The sequence below is a fragment of the Bos mutus genome, unplaced genomic scaffold (genome assembly GCF_027580195.1).
Source record: "Bos mutus isolate GX-2022 unplaced genomic scaffold, NWIPB_WYAK_1.1 CTG343, whole genome shotgun sequence".
NCBI classification, from domain to species: Eukaryota; Metazoa; Chordata; class Mammalia; order Artiodactyla; family Bovidae; genus Bos; species Bos mutus.
This window is the reverse complement of record NW_027219831.1, coordinates 2,871-22,469: the sequence shown is the minus strand read 5'-3', so window position 1 is coordinate 22,469 and position 19,599 is coordinate 2,871. Positions and strand designations below refer to the sequence as shown.

The window sequence follows — 19,599 nt, the reverse complement described above, 5'->3', positions numbered from 1 at the left end:
AAGTGCGAAAAACTTAAATCTCTCTTCCCCCCAAATGAGAGGGAAGCAGTGATGTTTGTGTCTGAACACCCTGATTTAGGGAACCTGGGAAGCTGAGAGCAGACTCTGCAGAAGGGGAGCCCAGTGCTGTTTCTTTGAGTTGTCCCACTCGGGTGAGCCACTCAGATAATGAACTCACATCATCTTCCCTGGTTTCCTGCTTCCTGTGATCCTTGGAGCAGCAGCGAGCTGCCGGGGTCCTCTTTCTCTCTCTCCCAGGTTCATCCCAATACCCTGCTGACCCCGCAGAACAGATCAGAATTGGGGGATATGGGATAGCAGTAAGGACTTGGGTAGGAGCAGAGACAGGGGAGTGGAGACATAGACCATCCGTCTTAGGGGGAAACTTTCAAAGATGAATACTGTGTTTTTAAGAAGGTACTCCTCAATTTGTGTTCAAAATTTCAGGAATAAGCAAAAATGAAAGCTCTTCCTAAGTAATTTCCTTGAACAGGACAGGTAGCTGATGTATGTTTATCCTTTGTGCTGAGGATCTGAAGTAGTTAAGTATGTTTCTCAGAAAGAACACTGACTGAGATTATGTTCAGAGAGTAGCTGCTTATCTGAAAGGATCTGGAAAATGAAGTGAAGATGGAGAAAAGAGGAATATGGGAGCAGCCTCCCCTTGCCTGGCCGTGTCATCTGTTTTAACCTCATGGAAACAGCTGAAGGATGAGAAATTGCCTGCATGTTGGAATCTTAGGGTTGATAATTAAAAAGAGTAAAAGAGTTTTGTTAAAATCTGAGGTAGAATGATGGTTATTCCCCTAACAAGGAACTCTTACCATTGCACAGATGGTTGTTTATTCTTTGATCCTAAATTCAAGAGTTTTCAGGGAGACCTTAAATTTGGGTCTCTGGATTTTTCAGTTCAGTAATCATTTTGAAATGTATGACCAGTGATTTCACTGCTTTGGAGGCATATTGGCCACTTAAACAACTTTTTGCAAATAAAGTTCCTTTTATAATGTCTTTTTAATTTTGAATTTTATTTAGTGATACACATTTTTTCGTGGCACACCCTGAGTCTTCTGCATTCATTTGTCTCTCACCAGACTTAAAACAGAGACAAATTTGAAAGAAGGTACAGGAGGCTGTCTCAGTGTCATTCTTCTTCATGACTAGGGAAAAGAAATGTCTGTCTTCTTCGTCTTTCTTCTCAGGCTTTTGTGAATTGAGGAGGAAAGTCTAGCCCCCAGGCCAGGCAGGGTTTTGAGGCTGATGATTCCAAGCAGTTCAGGGCTTGTGGAAGCATCAGGTCTCCTTTTGTTCCCACACGTGTGCCTCCCCTTGTCCTGCCCCCTTCACTGGAAGGAGCCTCTTGGGCTCTTCTCTGCTGCCCACATTCTTGTGGCCTGGCTTACTAGAGCCTTCCGGAAGAAAATGTAAATGATCTACATGAGCTTATGTATAGGATTCTTTCTTGAATCTTGAAGGACACATATTTCTAGGATAATTTACTTGTGGCTCTTCCAAAAGTAGAATAGGAAAAGTTATTTAAATAATTTTATTATGACCCAGGTCATAATGGGTTTCAGGTCATCCTGATCTTGGAGTTAATAACGAGGTTCTGTGAGGCAGGTCTTCCTGACACACAGGTGAGAGAACATGGGGATCATATTGATGCAGAATCTGAGGAGATCTCTCCATGGACAAAGGTGCTGCAGACCCCAGGAGCTGACTTCTCTTTGCACATGTGAGGATGTTCCTTTCACATAAATGGAGAGATTCCATATTTTAGAAGACTGTTTGACCAGTGGAGAAAAAGGCCTAGTTTGTTCTTCAGTACCAGTGTGTAAATATATAATGGTTTTCCTTTGAGGCACAGACTTCAACTAATCATGCTATTGATATTTCCCAGTCACACTAGGATTGGCAACTAATTTATGTAGATCTTGATATAAAATTTCTCAAATAATTGTATCCTCAGTTTGCATGTGTGTGCTTAAGCCAATATTCCCAGGAAGGCATTAAAAAAAAAAAATCAAATATTCCTTTCTCTTCAGGTTTTTTCTTAAGATAAAAAACTTCTCCTACACTTTCTTCTTCTGTTAATATTCAGTAGCCTGGAGGATATTTTGTAGCACACTTTGTACATGGGAAATTATTTTATAATATTTTCTAAACATATATTTCCAACATTATTATTAATAATTACAGTGAATTTTGATATTTTATATTTTACTTCTGTTCTCTAGGTATTGGGATATAATGAAAAGAGGTTAAGGTAATAACATTTAGTATTTTGGGGTATTTAGGAACCTGTTTTATTCACTGGAACAATGAGGAACAACCTGGATCCTTTTAACGAACATACAGATGAGGAACTGTGGGATGCCTTAGAAGAGGTAATTTATTAATATTAAATATAATTAACTTGTTAGCATCAGTATCCATGTGTGTAAGGGAGAAGACAATGGCACCCCACTCTAGTACTGTTGCCCGGAAAATCCCATGGATGGAGGAGCCTGGTAGGCTGCAGTCCATGGGGTCGCTAAGAGTCAGACACGACTGAGCAACTTCACTTTCACTTTCCACTTTTATGCATTGGAGAAGCTTGGCAACCCACTAGTTTCTTGCCTGGAGAATCCCAGGACTTTGTTTATCTATGGGATCACACAGAGTTGGAAGAACATTGATGAGCATGTGTAAAAGTGTACATTTAGAGCATTGCAGGTAATTAACAGAAGCTTAATAGTTTAACTGACTTTGTTTACCTCCTAGAAGAACATTGATGACATGTGTGCACTTAAAATGTTTGTTAATTGATGATGATGAAAACCAACAATATAATACAGTGTTTCCATCTTAGCTTTTTCCTTAAACCCTGAAGGAGAGCACATTATCTTGTCCTTAGCAGAGCTCTAAATTAGATGTTAAAGCTATGGGATCAAGTTCTACTTGTGATCTAGTGATATAATTGACCTAATTACTCTCCAGTGTTCATTTTATTCCTCTGGTCCTAGCAAATATCTATTAAGTGGAGATGAGTCATTTTTCATTATTAACTGAAAGATGTTAATGAGATCAGACCAATAAAATGAGGAAGTTTCATAGTTAAGTGTTTATAAAAGTATGTTATAGAGTTGGAAGGTGAGAAGAAGACAGAAGCCAGAGATTTGCGCAGTCATGTCTGACTTTTGCGATCCCACAGACTGTAATCTGCCAGGCTGCTCTGTCCATGGAATTCTCCAGGCAAGAATACTGGAGTGAGTAGCCATTCCATCCTCCAGGGGATCTCCCCAACCCAGGGATCGAACCTGAGTCTCCCACATTGCAGGCAGATTCTTTACTGTCTGAGCCACCAGGGAAGCCCTGGAATGTGAGAATGGTTATTTATTGGTGATTAATGGCACCCCTCCAGTACATTTTGCCTAGAAAACCCTGTGGATGGAGGAGCCTGGTAGGCTGCAGTCCATTTCTGGTCGCAGTCATTTGGACACGACTGAGTGACTTCCCTTTCCCTTTCCACTTTTTTTGCATTGGAGAAGGAAATGGTTTGAAATCCACTCCAGTGTTCTTGCCTGGAGAATCCCAAATTGATTCCTGGTGGGCTGCTCTAGACTTCTAAATCGCACACAGTTGGACACCTACTGAGTCTTTTTTGCTTTTAAAAGCAGCATGTCGTTTTAATGCTTCAGCATGAAAAAGAATACATTTGAATCCTGGAGAACGATGAAACTGAGCTTTTTATATAGAGAGGTTCATTTCTGAAGAAAAACTGTCATTTGTGTCATGTTTCCCTTTACCCCACTTTAGAAAATTCCCTCACCCTTGCATGATGTATACATTTTTGACTATTAACTTGCTGTTGGTTTGAATATCTAATACAAATTATTTTGTGTATTTTCACTCATTTTACAAATTGATTCTACTGATGGAAGAAACTCTAGACTTCTAAATCATAGACAGTCTTTGAATTTCTCATATAAAACATAGCTCAGTCTTTTGCTTTTAAAAAACCAATACAATATTGTACACTAAATAAAATAAAATTTAAAAACTAACAATGTATTAATTCCTATACACTAACAATGAAAGATCAGAAAGAGAAATTAGGAAATGATCCCATTACCATTGCAACAAAAAGAATTAAGTACCTAAGAATAAACCTATCGAAGAGGCAAAAGACCAGTACTCAGAAAACTGTAAGATACTAACAAAGGAAACCAAAGACAACACAAATAGATGGAAGGATATATCATGTTGTTAGATTTGAAGAATCAATCTTGTGAAAATGACTATACTACCCAAGAGTCTACGGATTCAATACAATCCCTGTCAAATTACCAATGGTATTTTTCATAGAATTAGGGCTTAAAATTTTACAAATTGTATGGAAACACAAAAGATCCCAAATAGCCAAACCAATCTTAAGAAAGAAGAGAATGAAGCTGGGGAAATTAGGTTCTTTGATTGCAGGTTACATTACTGAGTTGGCCAAAAAGTTCATTACATAAGATGTTACAGAAAAACCCAAATGAATTTTTTTTACAAACTCAATGCAGAGCTACAGTAATCAAGATGGTATGGTATTTGGCACATAAATTAGAAATACAGATCAATGGAACAATATAGAAAGCCCAGAGATAAACTCACATACCTGTGGTCACGTAAACTATAACAAAGGAGGCAGAATATAGAACGGAGAAAAGACATCTCTTCAGTGAGTGGTGCTGGGAAAAGTGGACGGCTACATGTAAAGAGTGAAATTAGGACACTCCCTAATACCATATACAAAAACATAAACTCAAAATGGATTAAAGACCTAAATATAAGACCAGACACTATAAAACTTAGAGGAAACAAAAGTTCAGAGAAGTGTGTCATAGTTCTTTAAATATTTTTTTTGTTACACAAATCTGAGTGATTGTTCATGTTGTTTTGAATTGATGTGTTTGTCATTTAGTGTTACCGTTTCAGGAAACTCTGAAGTCTATAATGTGTAGATGAGCCTTGACTGTGAGCAGGCAAATTTGGAGGTCTTACAATTTCCAGCCAGTCATTCTGGTTTCTGAAAGATGTCAGCACTGAGTCTTTACATACCCACCTGGCTTTCCAGCAACATGGGGATTTTGTTTTCCTAAATTGGGTCAATTGCTTTACCTTCTCCTGCCCAAAAAGAAGTGCACCTCTGATTTCATTTAAGTTTGCGAGTCTATAGTGAAATTCTAGAAGAGAAGAGGGAGAGCAGTTAACTGTCAAATGTAATAAAAGATAGGTTGATCTGCTGATCTTGAATTCATAGAATAGATTTAATAATGAAATTATGACATCTTAAAAAAACTGGAAGTACTGGTAAATTATTTTTCTATTTGTTTCCCAGCTGATATATTTTTTTTCACAGACTCTCAGATAGAAAAATTACTCTAGAATTTTAGAACACATTGTTCCATGGACAGAGAGGCAACTTTTATCTAAATTCTAAAAATGATGAAGTGGTAGAAAAGGTAGATAATACTAAGATCTACCTTTATTTAAACTACATTTGGAGCTTTCTATAAAAAGAAATAGATGTGAGTTTATTTCAAAAGTGAAGTATGTGGTTTCCATGTATTGCTTGTGGAATTGACCCTGTTAACTTTGGTAATATCACTTAGAGAAATCATTCCATCATTGTATTTTTCTAGGAACTGCTTCTTTATGACTGTTTTAAAGAAAGCCTACCAAATCTTTCATTGAAAAACATACAGATGTGATAAAGAAAAATTCCTAAAGAAATAGAATAATGGGGTGATTTATCACTCTAAGTGTGTGCGTGTGCATGCTCAGTTGTGTCTGACTCTTTGCGACCCTCTGTGGAGCTATAGCCAGCCAGACTCGTCTGTCCATGGAGTTTTTCAGGCAAGAAATACTGGAGTGGGTTGCTGTTTCCTCCTCCAGGGAAAGTCCCAAACCAGGAATCGAACCTGCATCTCTTGCATCTCCTGCATTTGACAGGAAGATTCATAACCACTGCACCACCTGGAAAGCCTGTCACTCTAAGAGGTGATCACTAAATCAATAAGATCATTTTTATTTGGCAAAACTAATACAATTATGTGAATTGTTTGTAAACAAAAAAAGTTTTTATTTTTAGTTTGTAAATTAATAAAAGTGAAACTGGAAAAAAAAAAAACAGTTTTTAGTTTGTAAATTGTGCCAAACTGGACATGTGAACCCAAACTCACAGAGGTGGCCTGAAAGTGAGTAGGAGGGAGCCACTATGTTTTCCTCTTTTAAAGTCCTCTAGTTCTGTTTCCTCCTCCTTCCTTGTTAGAGAGGAAATTAGTGTTGATTGCACTAAAGAGCAGAAGCAGAACAAATATAATATGAATGTACCTGAAGATGAAGCACTTTATCACTCAAAGGTTAAAAGAGCACAGTAGATAAAACTCTTGAAATGAATCACCAATGTGTTGCTTCTGTTAAAAAAAAAAAAAAAAAAACACCTTAGATTCTGGGATGTGAAATTAAGCATATCGTCTGTCCTGTCAAAACTGGGGAAGAAATCAGGCAGTCAAATGTTCAATATTGATAGTGTCTCTGTTTGGACAGAAGTGTGTCTTATCATACAGGAAACCAAGACACGAATATCTGGGCATCAGCATCCTGTGCATCAGGAACCACGTGGTTCAGACCTTGTGGTGGAGACAGGTCACATGTCCATTTCCTGGGCCTTGTGTTAGGTGAGCAGGCTCTCCCTTTACTTTTTTTTACTGCCAGTCCTGCTCTAGTAAAAGTTCTTCCCCATCTGTTGATTGCATTTCAGCATCTCCTTCCAGCCCACGCCAGCCTTTCTTTTTGAAAAGTAAGAAGGTTCCACAAAACATGGAAACCATCTGACATCTGTGTTGACCTCCTGTGAGGGGTGTTGTTGCCTGGTTGGTAGATTCAGTACATGTAGTAGGTTACATTGAAAATGTTTATGGTGAAAGAAATAGGGTACCTTCAATTTCATTGTATTATTTTTCAAAACTCAAAAACAGTCTGAAGCATTCTTTACTGAGATGTCTGGTTTTGAATAGTATTATTGACTCCATTTTCCTTAAATCATAACCTTTTCAGTGCTTTCCACTGTTCAAAGTATGATGTGATATCTTGCAGCCAGTTAATTGTTATAAGAATATATTCCTTTTACATTTACACTTAATGAGAAAGTAGTGTTATATGTGAGAAGACAATGGCAACCCACTCCAGTACTGTTGCCTGGAAAATCCCATGGATGGAGGAGCCTGGTAGGCTGCAGTCCATGGGGTCGCTAAGAGTCAGACACAACTGAGTGACTTCACTTTCACTTTCCACTTTCATGCATTGGAGAAGGAAATGGCAACCTACTCCAGTGTTCTTGCCCGGAGAATCCCATGGACGGAGAAGCCTGGTGGGCTGCAGTCCATGGGGTCGCACAGAGTCGGACACAACTGAAGAAACTTAGCAGTAGCAGCAGCAGCAGCAGTGTTATATGTAAATTATTTATCTATGTGGACTTATTTTCTAATTTATAGGAACAGATATGCTACACGATGAGATCCACTTATGTCTTCATTCATACAGCCAACAAATATTTCCTGAGAGCTTGTTGCAGATTCTGGGGCTATTACAATCATCAAAAGACAAAGTCTCTGCCCCTTTGTACCTTAAATTGTCTTGGAGAAGATGGAAAACAAGCCAGTGCATATGTAACAAGTTCTCAGTGCTGATACATGCAAAGGAGGAAAATGGAGCAGAACATGAAGAAGCTGACAGCATTATTAATATTGGGCAATATGTATTGATCTGTTGTAAATTCTACATGTACTGATTCATTTTATACTCTATCAATGTTAGGAGATACCCATCTCTGTAATTATGATATTATAGTCTTAGAGTTTAGTCGAGTAAGTTTAGTAACTTGCCCAGTTGGCAGAGCCAGGCAGGACTTATGCCCAAGATCTCTGGCTTCAAGCCTCCTTTTTTTTTTTTTTCCTGTGCTGGTTCCTCATTGCTGTTTGCAGGCTTTCTTTAGCTGTGGCAAACAGGGACTACTCTTCATTACAGTGCATGGCTTCTCACTGACATGGCTTCTCCTATTGTGGCACCTGGACTCTGGAGCACACAGGCTTCAGTACTGTGGCCTGCAGGCTCAGGAGTTGCAGCCTGTGGGCTCTAGGGTGTGGGCTCTAGGGTGTGGGCTCAGTAGTTGTGGCACATGGGTTCCTTGCTCCTTGCCATGTGGGATCTTCCTGGACCAGGGATGAAACCCATGTCCTATGCATTGGCAGGTGGATTCTTAACCACTGGACCCCCAGGGAAGTTCCAAGCCTCCAATTTTTTGTTTTTAAATTTTCAAATCACAAGAACATGGAAGGAATAGTATGATGAATACATATACACACCTTCACCTGATTCATCAGCTGTTAGTGTCTCCCCATGTTTTCTCCATCTCTTCTATAATCTACATTTTGCCGAATTGTTTGTAAGTTGGAGAAATGTTTATTAAAAGTTGGATTTCACCTTTAAATATATAAATGTATACCTTGTAAGAACAAGGATGTTCTCTTATATGTCCTAACACAGTTATCTCAATCAATAAATGTCATAGTAATATTATATTATTATCTAGTATGTTTTCAGATTCTGTAGTTGTAACTTCTAGTTATTATTGTCTCTGCTTCTGCTGTCCTTTTTTTCCCCGTTTTAATACTTAAGTATAACTTGATTTTATCATTACAATATAGAAGACCTTTATATTCATATATTCTAATAACCATTCCAGAGTCTCAGAAAACAGAATTTTCTGAAAAACATTTCCCCTCACAACCCTTTTTCCTTATGAAGCAGATATGGACAAACTCAAAGAAAAGTATAAAATCAAAGTAGTGATGAGATGTCATCCAAGTCAGAGGCAAGTATGAGTCAGAATGTCAGTCTTAAGCAAGTCCAACCACTTGCACCACAATCCGAATCTTACCCCTTAAATTTGTGTACTTTTCATGTTAATGCTACATAATAATGACATATTTAATCCTAACTCAGAATTCCCCTTTCATGGGATTAGACTCCATCAGGAGCACAATTCAGATTCACATTTATAGATGTGCTCCATCATTTAGGATACCTGCAAAATGAAAAGATGAAAACTTCTCAGTCACCCTTGGCATGTTATATGCTTATGACATGCATGTTATATGTGACATATATGTTATATGACATTATAATGTGTCAGATAACTTATCAGCCATCACTTATCAATTTGTTTCTTAATTTGAAGTGTATTTCTTCTTTTTTCTTCAGCTTCAAGTATAGCCTGTTTGGTTCTTTCTCTATAATATTTTTCTAAAACAAATATTTATTGAACTGACCCCTACCACCAAATGTACTTTCTGATTATCTTTAGCAGTTAAAATTTTGTTTTTTCTAATCTTATGAGTATAATTTTGTGAAGATAGATTATATAAATATCACCTGTATCCATATTCTGGGGGAAATAAGATGTTGTATCTTATTTTCATGAGTTTTCTTTCACTGCAAGACATTTATGACACTGAGGAAAATGCACTTGATTGGCCCACTATTTGTAGAATTAAACTTGGGAAAGAACCATCACCAGAGCAGGTTCCAGGATTACTTATATATAAGGTGCAGTTTGCCATTGTTTGGATTTGTGTATTTTAAACTTCATCAAATGTGCTGGTAAGGTTATATCTTCAGAGAAAAAGACTTACTGTAAAATTTTTTGAAATTTGTCTTTAGTGTACCGACTCCTATGCAAAATGAACATTGGGAAACTTGACTCAACCATAAAGATTGTTTTAACTTTTCTGTTTAAACTACCTTGGGAGAAATGGCTTCATTTTTTGAGAGACTTCCTTAACTAATCCCTCGGTGGGGTTTCTGGAGGCTGTCCTGTGGCAGGGATGGGGGACATTGAGATCCTTCTGTCCTGACTTGACTCCACCTCTTTTCTCAGTGTAGAAAGAGCTCTCCCCATCACCTGGCTGTACATGAAAGATGCATGAGAAGTCCTGAGGACATCAAAGTTCTAATGTATAAGAGGCTTGTCTACTTCAGTAACAGTTTGCTTAAGAAAATGTCATTCTTTCTCTTTTTATCAACAGGTGCACCTTAAAGACACCATCCAAAATCTTCCTGGTAAAATGAATACTGAATTAGCAGAATCCAGATTGAACTTGAGTGTTGGACAGAGACAACTGGTGTGTCTTGCCAGGGCTATTCTTAAGAAAAATCAGATATTAGTTATTGACAAAGCCACATCAAACGTGGATCCAAGGTATGGGGTTAAGACCCAGGAAACCTTGAATCTGACTTCTAAATGTGGTAAATGGAAAACATTTAGTGATGCTTAGAAATGTTTCTAAGTGTTCTCTTGGCCCCATGGATATTTCTTGATAATATTAATTCCAGGAAACAAAGGAAAAACCAAGATATGTTATATGGGGTTAGTGTTGTTATAAGGTATCCTGAGAGCTAGATTCCTAAATCCAGTTCATTATAGTTTAAAGCAATTTTGAGGGAAGACTATTTTCCATCATTTTATGAAAAACAGTAAATTTCTAAATAGAACTTTTATACTTAGTTTTTTAGGAACAAGATTATATGTTAAGGTATTGATGTTTAAAAGCATTTAAAAAGTACCATGATGTTTTTAAGTCTTAAGTCTGCTTTTCCTGTCGTTACTGAACTAAATCAATTTCTTTGATTCTAGAACTGATGAGGTAATACAAAAAAAGATTCGTGAGAAATTTGCCCAGTGCACTGTGCTAACCATCGCACACAGGTTGAGCAATGTCACTGATTGTCAATGGATATCGGTAAGACCCTCACCATTTTAGTTGTTTTCATTTATGTTCATTTTCTCAACATATCCTTCCTTGTAAAATTTGATAGGAACCTCCAGTAATTTAATTTTCTCTTAGTTTCTCCTCTCATTCCTGAAAATTGTTGTTCAGTCGCTCAGGCATGTCTGACTCTGTGACCCTATGGAGTTCAGCATGCCAGGCCTCCCTGTCCATCACCAACTCCCGGAGCTTGTTCAAACTCATGTCCATTGAGTCCATGATGCCATCCAACCATCTCATCCTCTGTCATCCCCTTCTCCTCCTGTCTTCAATCTTTCCCAGCATCAGAGTCATTTCCAGTGAATTGGCTCTTCGCATCAGGTGGCCAAAATATTGGAGCTTCAGCATCAGTCGTTCCAATGGATATTCAGGGTTGATTTCCTTTAGGATTGACTGGTTTGATATCCTTTCAGCCCAAGGGACTCTCAAGAGTTTTCTCCAGTGCCACAGTTTGAAAGCATCAATTCTTTGGCACTTAGCCTTCTTTATGGTTCAACTCTCACATCCATACATGACTACTGGAAAAACCATAGCTTTGACTAGATGGACCTTTGTTGGCAATGTTATGTCTCAGCTTTTTAATCCGTTGTCTAGGTTTGTCATAGCTTTTCTTCTAAGGAGCAAGCGCCTTTTTAATTTCATGTCTGTGGTCAGTGTCCACAGTGATATTGGAGCCCAAGAAAATAAAGTCTGTCACTGTTTCCATTGTTTCCCCATCTATTTGCCATGAAGTGATGGGACTGGATGCCATGATCTTTGTCTTTTGAATGTTGAGTTTTAAACCAGCTTTTTTTCACTCTCCTCTTTCACCTTCATCAAGAGGCTCTTTAGTTCCTCTTTGATTTCTGCCATAAGGGTGGTATCATCTACATATCTGAGGTTATTGATATTCTCTTGGCAATCTTGATTCCAGTTTGTGCTTCTTCCAGCTCAGCATTTCACATGATGTACTCTGCATATACATTAAATAAGAGTGACAATACACAGCCTTGACATACTCCTTTCCCAATTTGAACCTTATTTGTATTTCTTGCTTTAGAAATAGACATACCTTGTTTTATCGTACTTTCCAGATACTGCATTTTTACAAATTGAGAGCTTATCATAACCCTGCATCGAGCAAGTCTATGGGTGCCATTTTTCAAACAGTATTTTCCTCATTCCAATTCTCTGTCTCACCTTTTGGTAATTCTCACTATATGTCAGACTTTTTCACAATCATTGTAGTTTCTGGTGATCTGTTACATCAGTGTTACTTCAGCTGAAGTAACAGTTACTTCAGCAAGTGCTCTGACTTGCTGAAGTCTCCTCTGTTGGTTAGTATTTTTTATGGCAATGCATTGTTTTTAGGTTAAGGTCCCTACATTGTTTTCTCACACATAATGCTATTGCACACTTGGTAGGCTAGTGTTGTGTAAACATAACTTCTATGTGTTCTGGGAAACCAGAACTTTCATATACCTCACTTTACTGCCATGTTTGCTTCATTTCGGTGTTCTGAAACTGTACCCACACTGAGGAATGATTGTACCTCGTTCCTTTCTGGAAGACAGATGACTGTCTATTCTGAAAGTGTTAGTGTGCACATAAAGACCAGTCATCTGTTTCAAAGCCTATGCTCCAGAGGGCGGGTGACCAGCCTCAAGGAGTAGCTAGGGAAGTGACAGATGCTGACGAAGGACATAACCAACAGTGTTGTCACAATAAAGTCCTATCATTGCAAGTGCTTAATGTGTAATAATTACATTTTGTTGCACTGGTGAATACTTCTTCACAAAGATGGATGTGGTTTTTCAAATTCTATTTTTACAGTATACTAACACGTATATATGGAATTTAGAAAGATGGTAACAATAACCCTGTATACAAGACAGCAAAAGAGACACTGATGTATAGAACAGTCCTTTTGACTCTGTGGGAGAGGGAGATGCTGGGATGATTTGGGAGAATGGCATTGAAATATGTATAATATCATATATGAAACAAGTTGCCAGTCCAGGTTCGATGCATGATACTGGATGCTTGGGGCTGGTGCACTGGGACAACCCAGAGGGATGGTATGGGGAGAGAGGTGGGAGGGGGGTTCAGGATGGGTAACACATGTATACCTGTGGCAGATTCATCTTGATATATGGCAAAACCAATAAAATATTGTAAAGTTAAATAAAATAAAAATTTTAAATATAAAAATAAATAAAACTTGGACAGCACACAGAAAAAAATAAATAAATTCTATTTTTAATTGAAACTAATCCATAAAAATATATTTTTGTTATAAAAAAGCAATTTCATAAAGGGAAGATTAAAAAATACCCACTACCAGAAAGTAGCAGTTGTATAGTGCTATAATATTATTTGGGTAACATTAGAGCCAGTTTCAGAGAAGGCAATGGCATCCCACTCCAGTACTCTTGCCTGGCAAATCCCATGGACAGAGGAGCCTGGAAGGCTGCAGTCCATGGGGTCGCTAAGAGTCGGATACGACTGAGCGACTTCACTTTCAGTTTTCACTTTCATGCTTTGGAGAAGGAAATGGCAACCCACTCCAGTGTTCTTGCCTGGAGAATCCTAGGGACAGAGGAGCCTGGTGGGCTGCTGTCTATGGGGTCGCACAGAGTCGGACACGACTCAAGTGACTTAGCAGAGCCAGTTTAATAGTTTGTTGTTTTTTTTTTTTTTGCAAAACAGAATATTTCATTACTATAATTTTAATTTATTCTTAAAATTCTCCATGTCATTTATTAATTTTCCACAGCTCAGTTCTTAATAGCCGCCTAAAATTGCATCATAGGGATAGAGTATAATTAATCTCAAACTTTGACATCTATATATTTTCCTAATTGTCACTTTTATCAAAAATCTTGAAATGATTAAATGGATGTAGTTTTGTTCACTGTATGTAAATAAGAGAAAAGCCTTGTTGAGAAACAACTGTGACTTAATAGCTTTGTTTATCTGTTGTCTCTCCAAAGGATTTACCCTGTTTTGATTCCTTCTGCATCATTAATGTATCCGGCTTAGAATTGTATTTCACAAAGAAGTTCTCTCACTATAGTTTATTAAACATGACACAGTCATAATGATGGCTAATATAATCTTCCCTACTTTCTCTGTTGCCACAAAACAGTGAAGCAAGACAGACAAATTAGAAATGCTCTTTCTCCTAAGACTCACCACTATCTCTATGTTAGAGGGTTCTTCCAGTTTTTAGGATTAGCTGGGTGCTCGTGACCTGCTTGCTCTGCAGCCAACAGCACAGCTCTTCCCTCCAGTCCCTGCGCACTGCCGTCTTCATATCACCCAGATTCTCCTGGTGGTGTGAACAAAGGAAGCATGTGACAATCTGCAGTTGCTCTAACAGTGTGGTTGTCTGCGATCCATGCTTTCACTGTCCTCAGAGAATTCTCTGGAAATGAATGATGAAGAACCAAAAGCAGAGCTGAGAAACTCAGATCCCACCTCTTCTGTTTATAGTCCATCTTACGGTTTTATATTCTTTATTTCTTCATCATCTCAAACCTCTTCTTAGAATTTTCCCCACAGAAGTGAAAACCAGAAACAGTTGTAACATCCCCACTTGAAAAGTGTAAAACAGCTCATACCTAATTAGAGTTTTACTCAGATTCTATTTTTCACCTTCATGGAACTTTTCTTTCATAAGCCTATATGGCTGCAATTAGAACATTTGAGAAGAGAAAAGCTCCTTCAAAAACACTCCAAGAGATTTCACTCAAGTTTTCAGAGGAAAGATAACTAACACTGAGGTAGGAAGTACAGTTGGGGAGAAGAAATACTTTATGAGGGGGGCGCTTGTGTGCAAAGGCAGGGACTTTGGGAGAGCAGCTGTGGAGGTCACCCTGACCCAGCCTACATCTCTCCCCAGTGAGAAGAATGATTTATTATTTCAAGACCTAAGACAGGATTTTGAGTTAATACTCGCCACATTGTCCAGCCACTGAAAAAATCACAGGCATCCATTTTACCAATGAGGACCACCTTCCAGGGTTGGACAGCTGTCCTGTGTCATCACCTGGCAGCCAGAGACAGATCTGACACTCAGATCTCCCCCTCCCCACTCTGCTTGTTGCGCAGTGGGATCTCTCTCTATTGTTGTCATCATTTCCCAGCATCTTTTTTATCAGGCTCTTCCTCCATCCTCTCCTGGGCACCACCACCTCTCGGTGCACTCACCCACCTCTCCCTGCATTCTTATTTATCACTGATGACATCCTGCCAGTGAAAATGGATCAAATTGTCTTGCAGTGGGTCCATTTCATTTTTATTTCTAGGACAGCTGTCTGGAATATCTGCATATAAACAGGCTTCATAAACACATCTTCACTGAGCTTATATAACTGACTTACTCATCCAACATAATATACTTTGACTTAACCTACTAGAGCTTGATAAACAATTCAGTGTTGAGGTTCCTGGAGAGATCCTGGGGTTCAGGGATTGCTATCATAGCAACTTAAATATGTGGTTTAGTTTATGGTTTAACTTGGGTTATGAGAAGAGTGGGGACATAACAGGAGATTGTGGGAGCTTTTCCTTATAAGGGATGTTAAAAATCCAAAATTATACCTATTTTTCTACACATAATGAGAATTTGGATTTGCTTTATGTTTATTTGTTCTGAAATATCTAGAATCTTTGACCAAACCAGTAAATGTAAAGGCTAAGTTGGTAAAATTCTATTTCTGGCTTTTTTTCAGTCTGTGTCCCATCTCAGCTCTTGTAGCCCCTACGTGAGTGTTGGCTTTTAAGTTTGACTAGGTTCCATTTGTTTTTGCTTTTATTTCTTTTGCTTTGGGAGACTGATCTAAGAAAATATTGCTGCAATTTGCGTCAAGGAGTCTTTTGCCTGTGTTTCCATTTAGTTTTATAGTTCCCAGTCTTATATTAGATCTTTAGGCCATTTTGAGTTTATTTTTGTGTATGATGTGAGGGAGTGTTCTAATTTCATACATTTTCAGGAGTCCAGCTTTCCCAGTGCTACTTATCATAGAAACTGTCTTTTCTCCAATTGTTGGTACTGTTTCATAGATTAATTGACCATAGATGTGTGGAGACCAGTATTTTAAAACTGCAGATTTTCTTCTTCAGCATCAGGAGGAACAGTAATGTTCTGTTACGCTACGCTTAAGTAGAATTGCACATTTGAGACATCTAAATTGGCATGCCAAGTTACAGGGCTTCCCTGGTGGCTCAGATGGTAAAGATTCTGCCTGCAATGCAGGAGACCTGAGTTTGATCCCTGGGTTGGGAAGATACCTTGAAGAAGGAAATGGCTACCCACTCCAGTATTCTTACGTGGAGAATCCCATGGACAGAGAAGCCTGGCGGACTACAGTCCCACGGGGTCATAAAGAGTTGGAATTGGCTGAGCAACTTTCACCAAACATTTAAATTATTATACAGATGTGAAAGTGAAAGGCACTCAGTCGTGTCCGGCTCTTTTTTTTTTTCCCTGTATTTGAATTTTTTTATTTTTATTTTTAAACTTTACAATATTGTATTAGTTTTGCCAAATATTGAAATGAATCCACCACAGGTATACCCGCGTTCCCCATCCTGAACACTCCTCCTCCTCCTCCCCTACCCTAACTCTTGGAAGCACATTAGTGCACCAGCCCCAATTATCCAGTACTCTTTGAGAAACCTGGACTGGTGACTGATTTCATAGTAGACAAATGATTAACATGTTTCAATGCTATTCTCCCAAATCTCCCCACCTCTCCCTCTCCACAGAGTCCATAAGACTGAAAAACAACATGTGTGTTGTTTTGCTGTCCAGCATATTCTGTTATTGAAAAAAATACCATCTTTTTAAATTCCATTTTTATGTGTTAGTATACTGTATTGGTGTTTTTCTTTCTGGCATACTTCACTCTGTATAATAGGTTCCAGTTTCATCCATCTGCATTAGAACTGATTCAAATGTATTCTTTTTAATGGCTGAGTAATACTCCATTGTGTATATGTACCACAGCTTTCTTATCCATTCATCTTCTGATGAACATCTTTCTGGACCAGGGATCACATGTCCTGGCTATTATAAACAGTGCTGTTTACCACTGAATATTGGGGTACACGTGTCTCTTTCCCTTCTGGTTTTCCAAATGTGTATGCCCAGAAGTAAATTGCTGGATCATAAAGGCAGTTCTATTTCCAGTTTTTGGGAATCTCCACACTGTTCTCCCCTGGCTGTACTAGTTTGCATTCACACCAACAGTGTAAGAGGGTTCCTTTCCCACACCCTCTCCAGCATTTATTGCATTTAGTAGACTTATGGATTGCAGCCATTCTGAAAGGCGTGAAATGGTACCTCATAGTGGTTTTGATTTGCATTTCTCTGATAATGAGTGATGTTGAGCATCTTTTCATGTGTTTGTTAGCCATCTGTATGTCTTCTTTGGAGAAATGTCTATTTAGTTCTTTGGCCCATTTTTTGATTGGGTCATTTCTTTTTCCAGAGTTGAGCTGTAGGAGTTGCTTGTATATTTTTGAGATTAGTTGTTTGTCTGTTGCTTCGATTATTCCTGAACTCTTTTGAGAAAGCTGCCCTTAGCAGTGATTCACAGTAATAGACAAAGCATTAACAGGAAAATGGCATTTATGAGACTTAATGAATGTTTCCAATTAAATGCAAAGAATACAATTAACTGTAGTACCTATATGTTGAAAAACAACCTGTGTTTTGTTTAGAGTTCAAGCATATTCTGTTCTTTAGGAAAAAAATATATATTTATTTATTTTAGGCTGTGCTGGGTCTTCCTTACTGCACAGACTTTTCTCTGGTTGCAGCTGCTCTTCATTGTGGTGTGCAGACTTCTCATTGCATGGCTTCTCTTGCTGCGGAGCATGGGCTCTAGGCATATGGGCTCAATAGTTGAGTTTCCCGAGCTCTAGACCTGTAGTTTCGGCACATGGGCTTAGTTGCTCTGTGGCATGTGCGATCTTTCAGGACCAGGGATGGAACACAAGACTCATGCATTGGTAGGCAGATTATTTTACCACTCAGCCACCAAGGAAGCCCATCTAGCATATTCTCTTAATAAACATGTACTCCAAATATGACCTAAATGGAGAATTAAATACCGCTGAACTTCAGAACAGTTTTTATAATTGTATCATTTGGGCCAATTGTTTCAGACACTTTTCCCCTCCAGAACCATTAACCAAAGTCACTAATAAGCAGAAAGGCAGAGTGAAGGATCCCTTTCTCTCCCTTTCAGTTTGCATTTAGCAAACTATTAAAACACAAGCTAGTGTTTAAACACCACCCAAATAGATTATCTGTTTTCCCTACCCTGCCATTTTTAAAAATATTGTCTGAATTATAATATGTTACTGGGAGACACTGTGTGCTAATGGGTTTCTTTTTGCTGTTTACAGGTTTTGGATTCAGGGAGACGGAAAGAAACTGGTCAGCCAAAAGCCTTGATGCAGAATAAAAACAGTCTATTTTACAAAATGGCACAACAGCTGGGCGAGGCAGAAGTAGCTGTCCTCGCTGAAAGGGCAAAATAGGTGAGCCGGCTACAGGGAGTTGTCATTAAAGTTTGTCTCCAGGTTCACTCTTCATAAGATCTCCACCAGGGGTCTGATAACAAGCACTCTGTGCCCTTATAAACCTCCAGAGACTAAGCTTCATGAGTGGGTCTTAACAACACATGGTGGATTAAGGGCAGGTCTGCTGAGAATCTGCAGTAGTGGTGGGGGTGGGGTCACCATATGTGCACCCTTCTGTGTGGGCACACCTGTGCCTGAGACAGAGATGTCAGATTGGACTTCCACATTCTGGACTCTGGGTTCAGATTCTCATAGAGCACAAAACGCTCTCATTTTGCAGAACCTTTACATTCATCCTGATTGGTGTTCAGCATATTTGTGATACAAGTTCTGTCAAGGAATATTTAGAAAATTTGAGAGTTTAGGGGATAAATTTTTAGAATATTTTGATTCTAGGAAGATCCTCCAGGGAAAGGTGTGGGTCTCCTCTGTTTTCTAATCTGTAAAGAAAACTTCTACGTGATACTATCAATTTTTCCCTAATTCTTTGTTGTGTAGAATTAGGTCTATTTGCCATACACCACCACCCCCCTCCACCAGGCTTCCTCTACCTTCTAGAAAACGAAATTGTCATCAGGACAAATCAAGAACTCACAATAGCTTCACACTGTAGTATGAATGGTGCCTGAAGGTTACAGAGCACTTTCTCAGAGATGAGGTGTGTGAGGCACTAAGCACAGTGTGTGGTGTGAGGAAGGTGCTCATGGATGACATTCAGGTCATGTGACATCTTCCTAACAAAGGTGTGATGGTAACTGAGGTCTGGTTTAGGAGACTTAGCCATTGTCAAGCAACCATCTGTAAGTTCTTTCTGGAACAAGGTGGGAGTGGGAATAGGGTTGATGGGAAGAGATGGAGGAAGGAAGGTCTGGTGTTCTTGACCCTTGACATATGTGGTTTGGGGTAGGATGAGGCTTCCAGCTGCCTTGTGATGAGGCTTCCCAGTAGAAAATTAATCTCTGAGTATTAAATTATGGGTGTATTTTCTCTTCTTCATACTTTTTGCATTTCCCAGATTTTCACTTGTAAATAGAATAAGATGAAAACATGTCTATCTTAAGTACTTCTATATGAAAAATTTATCTGAAATGTGGCCTTAGTTCATCACTGTCTCATCTCAACCCTCCTTAGAAATGAGGAAATGCAGAGCAGTACCTTCCACTGCTCA

General features: G+C 38.7%; 1 protein-coding gene across 1 annotated transcript in view; it reads left to right on the top strand.

The window, feature by feature from the left end:
- LOC138986979 (ATP-binding cassette sub-family C member 4-like) overlaps positions 1 to 18,389 on the top strand; it is a gene marked incomplete at its 5' end in the record, with an annotated part of 69,582 nt that extends 51,193 nt beyond the window's left edge. Inside the window, 4 exons of the mRNA XM_070366951.1 lie at positions 2,298 to 2,387; positions 10,116 to 10,288; positions 10,724 to 10,829; positions 18,255 to 18,389. Of these exons, the coding sequence (XP_070223052.1) occupies positions 2,298 to 2,387; positions 10,116 to 10,288; positions 10,724 to 10,829; positions 18,255 to 18,389 (504 nt within the window). The remainder of the gene's footprint in view (positions 1 to 2,297; positions 2,388 to 10,115; positions 10,289 to 10,723; positions 10,830 to 18,254) is intronic.
- Between the last annotated feature and the right edge of the window lie 1,210 nt (positions 18,390 to 19,599).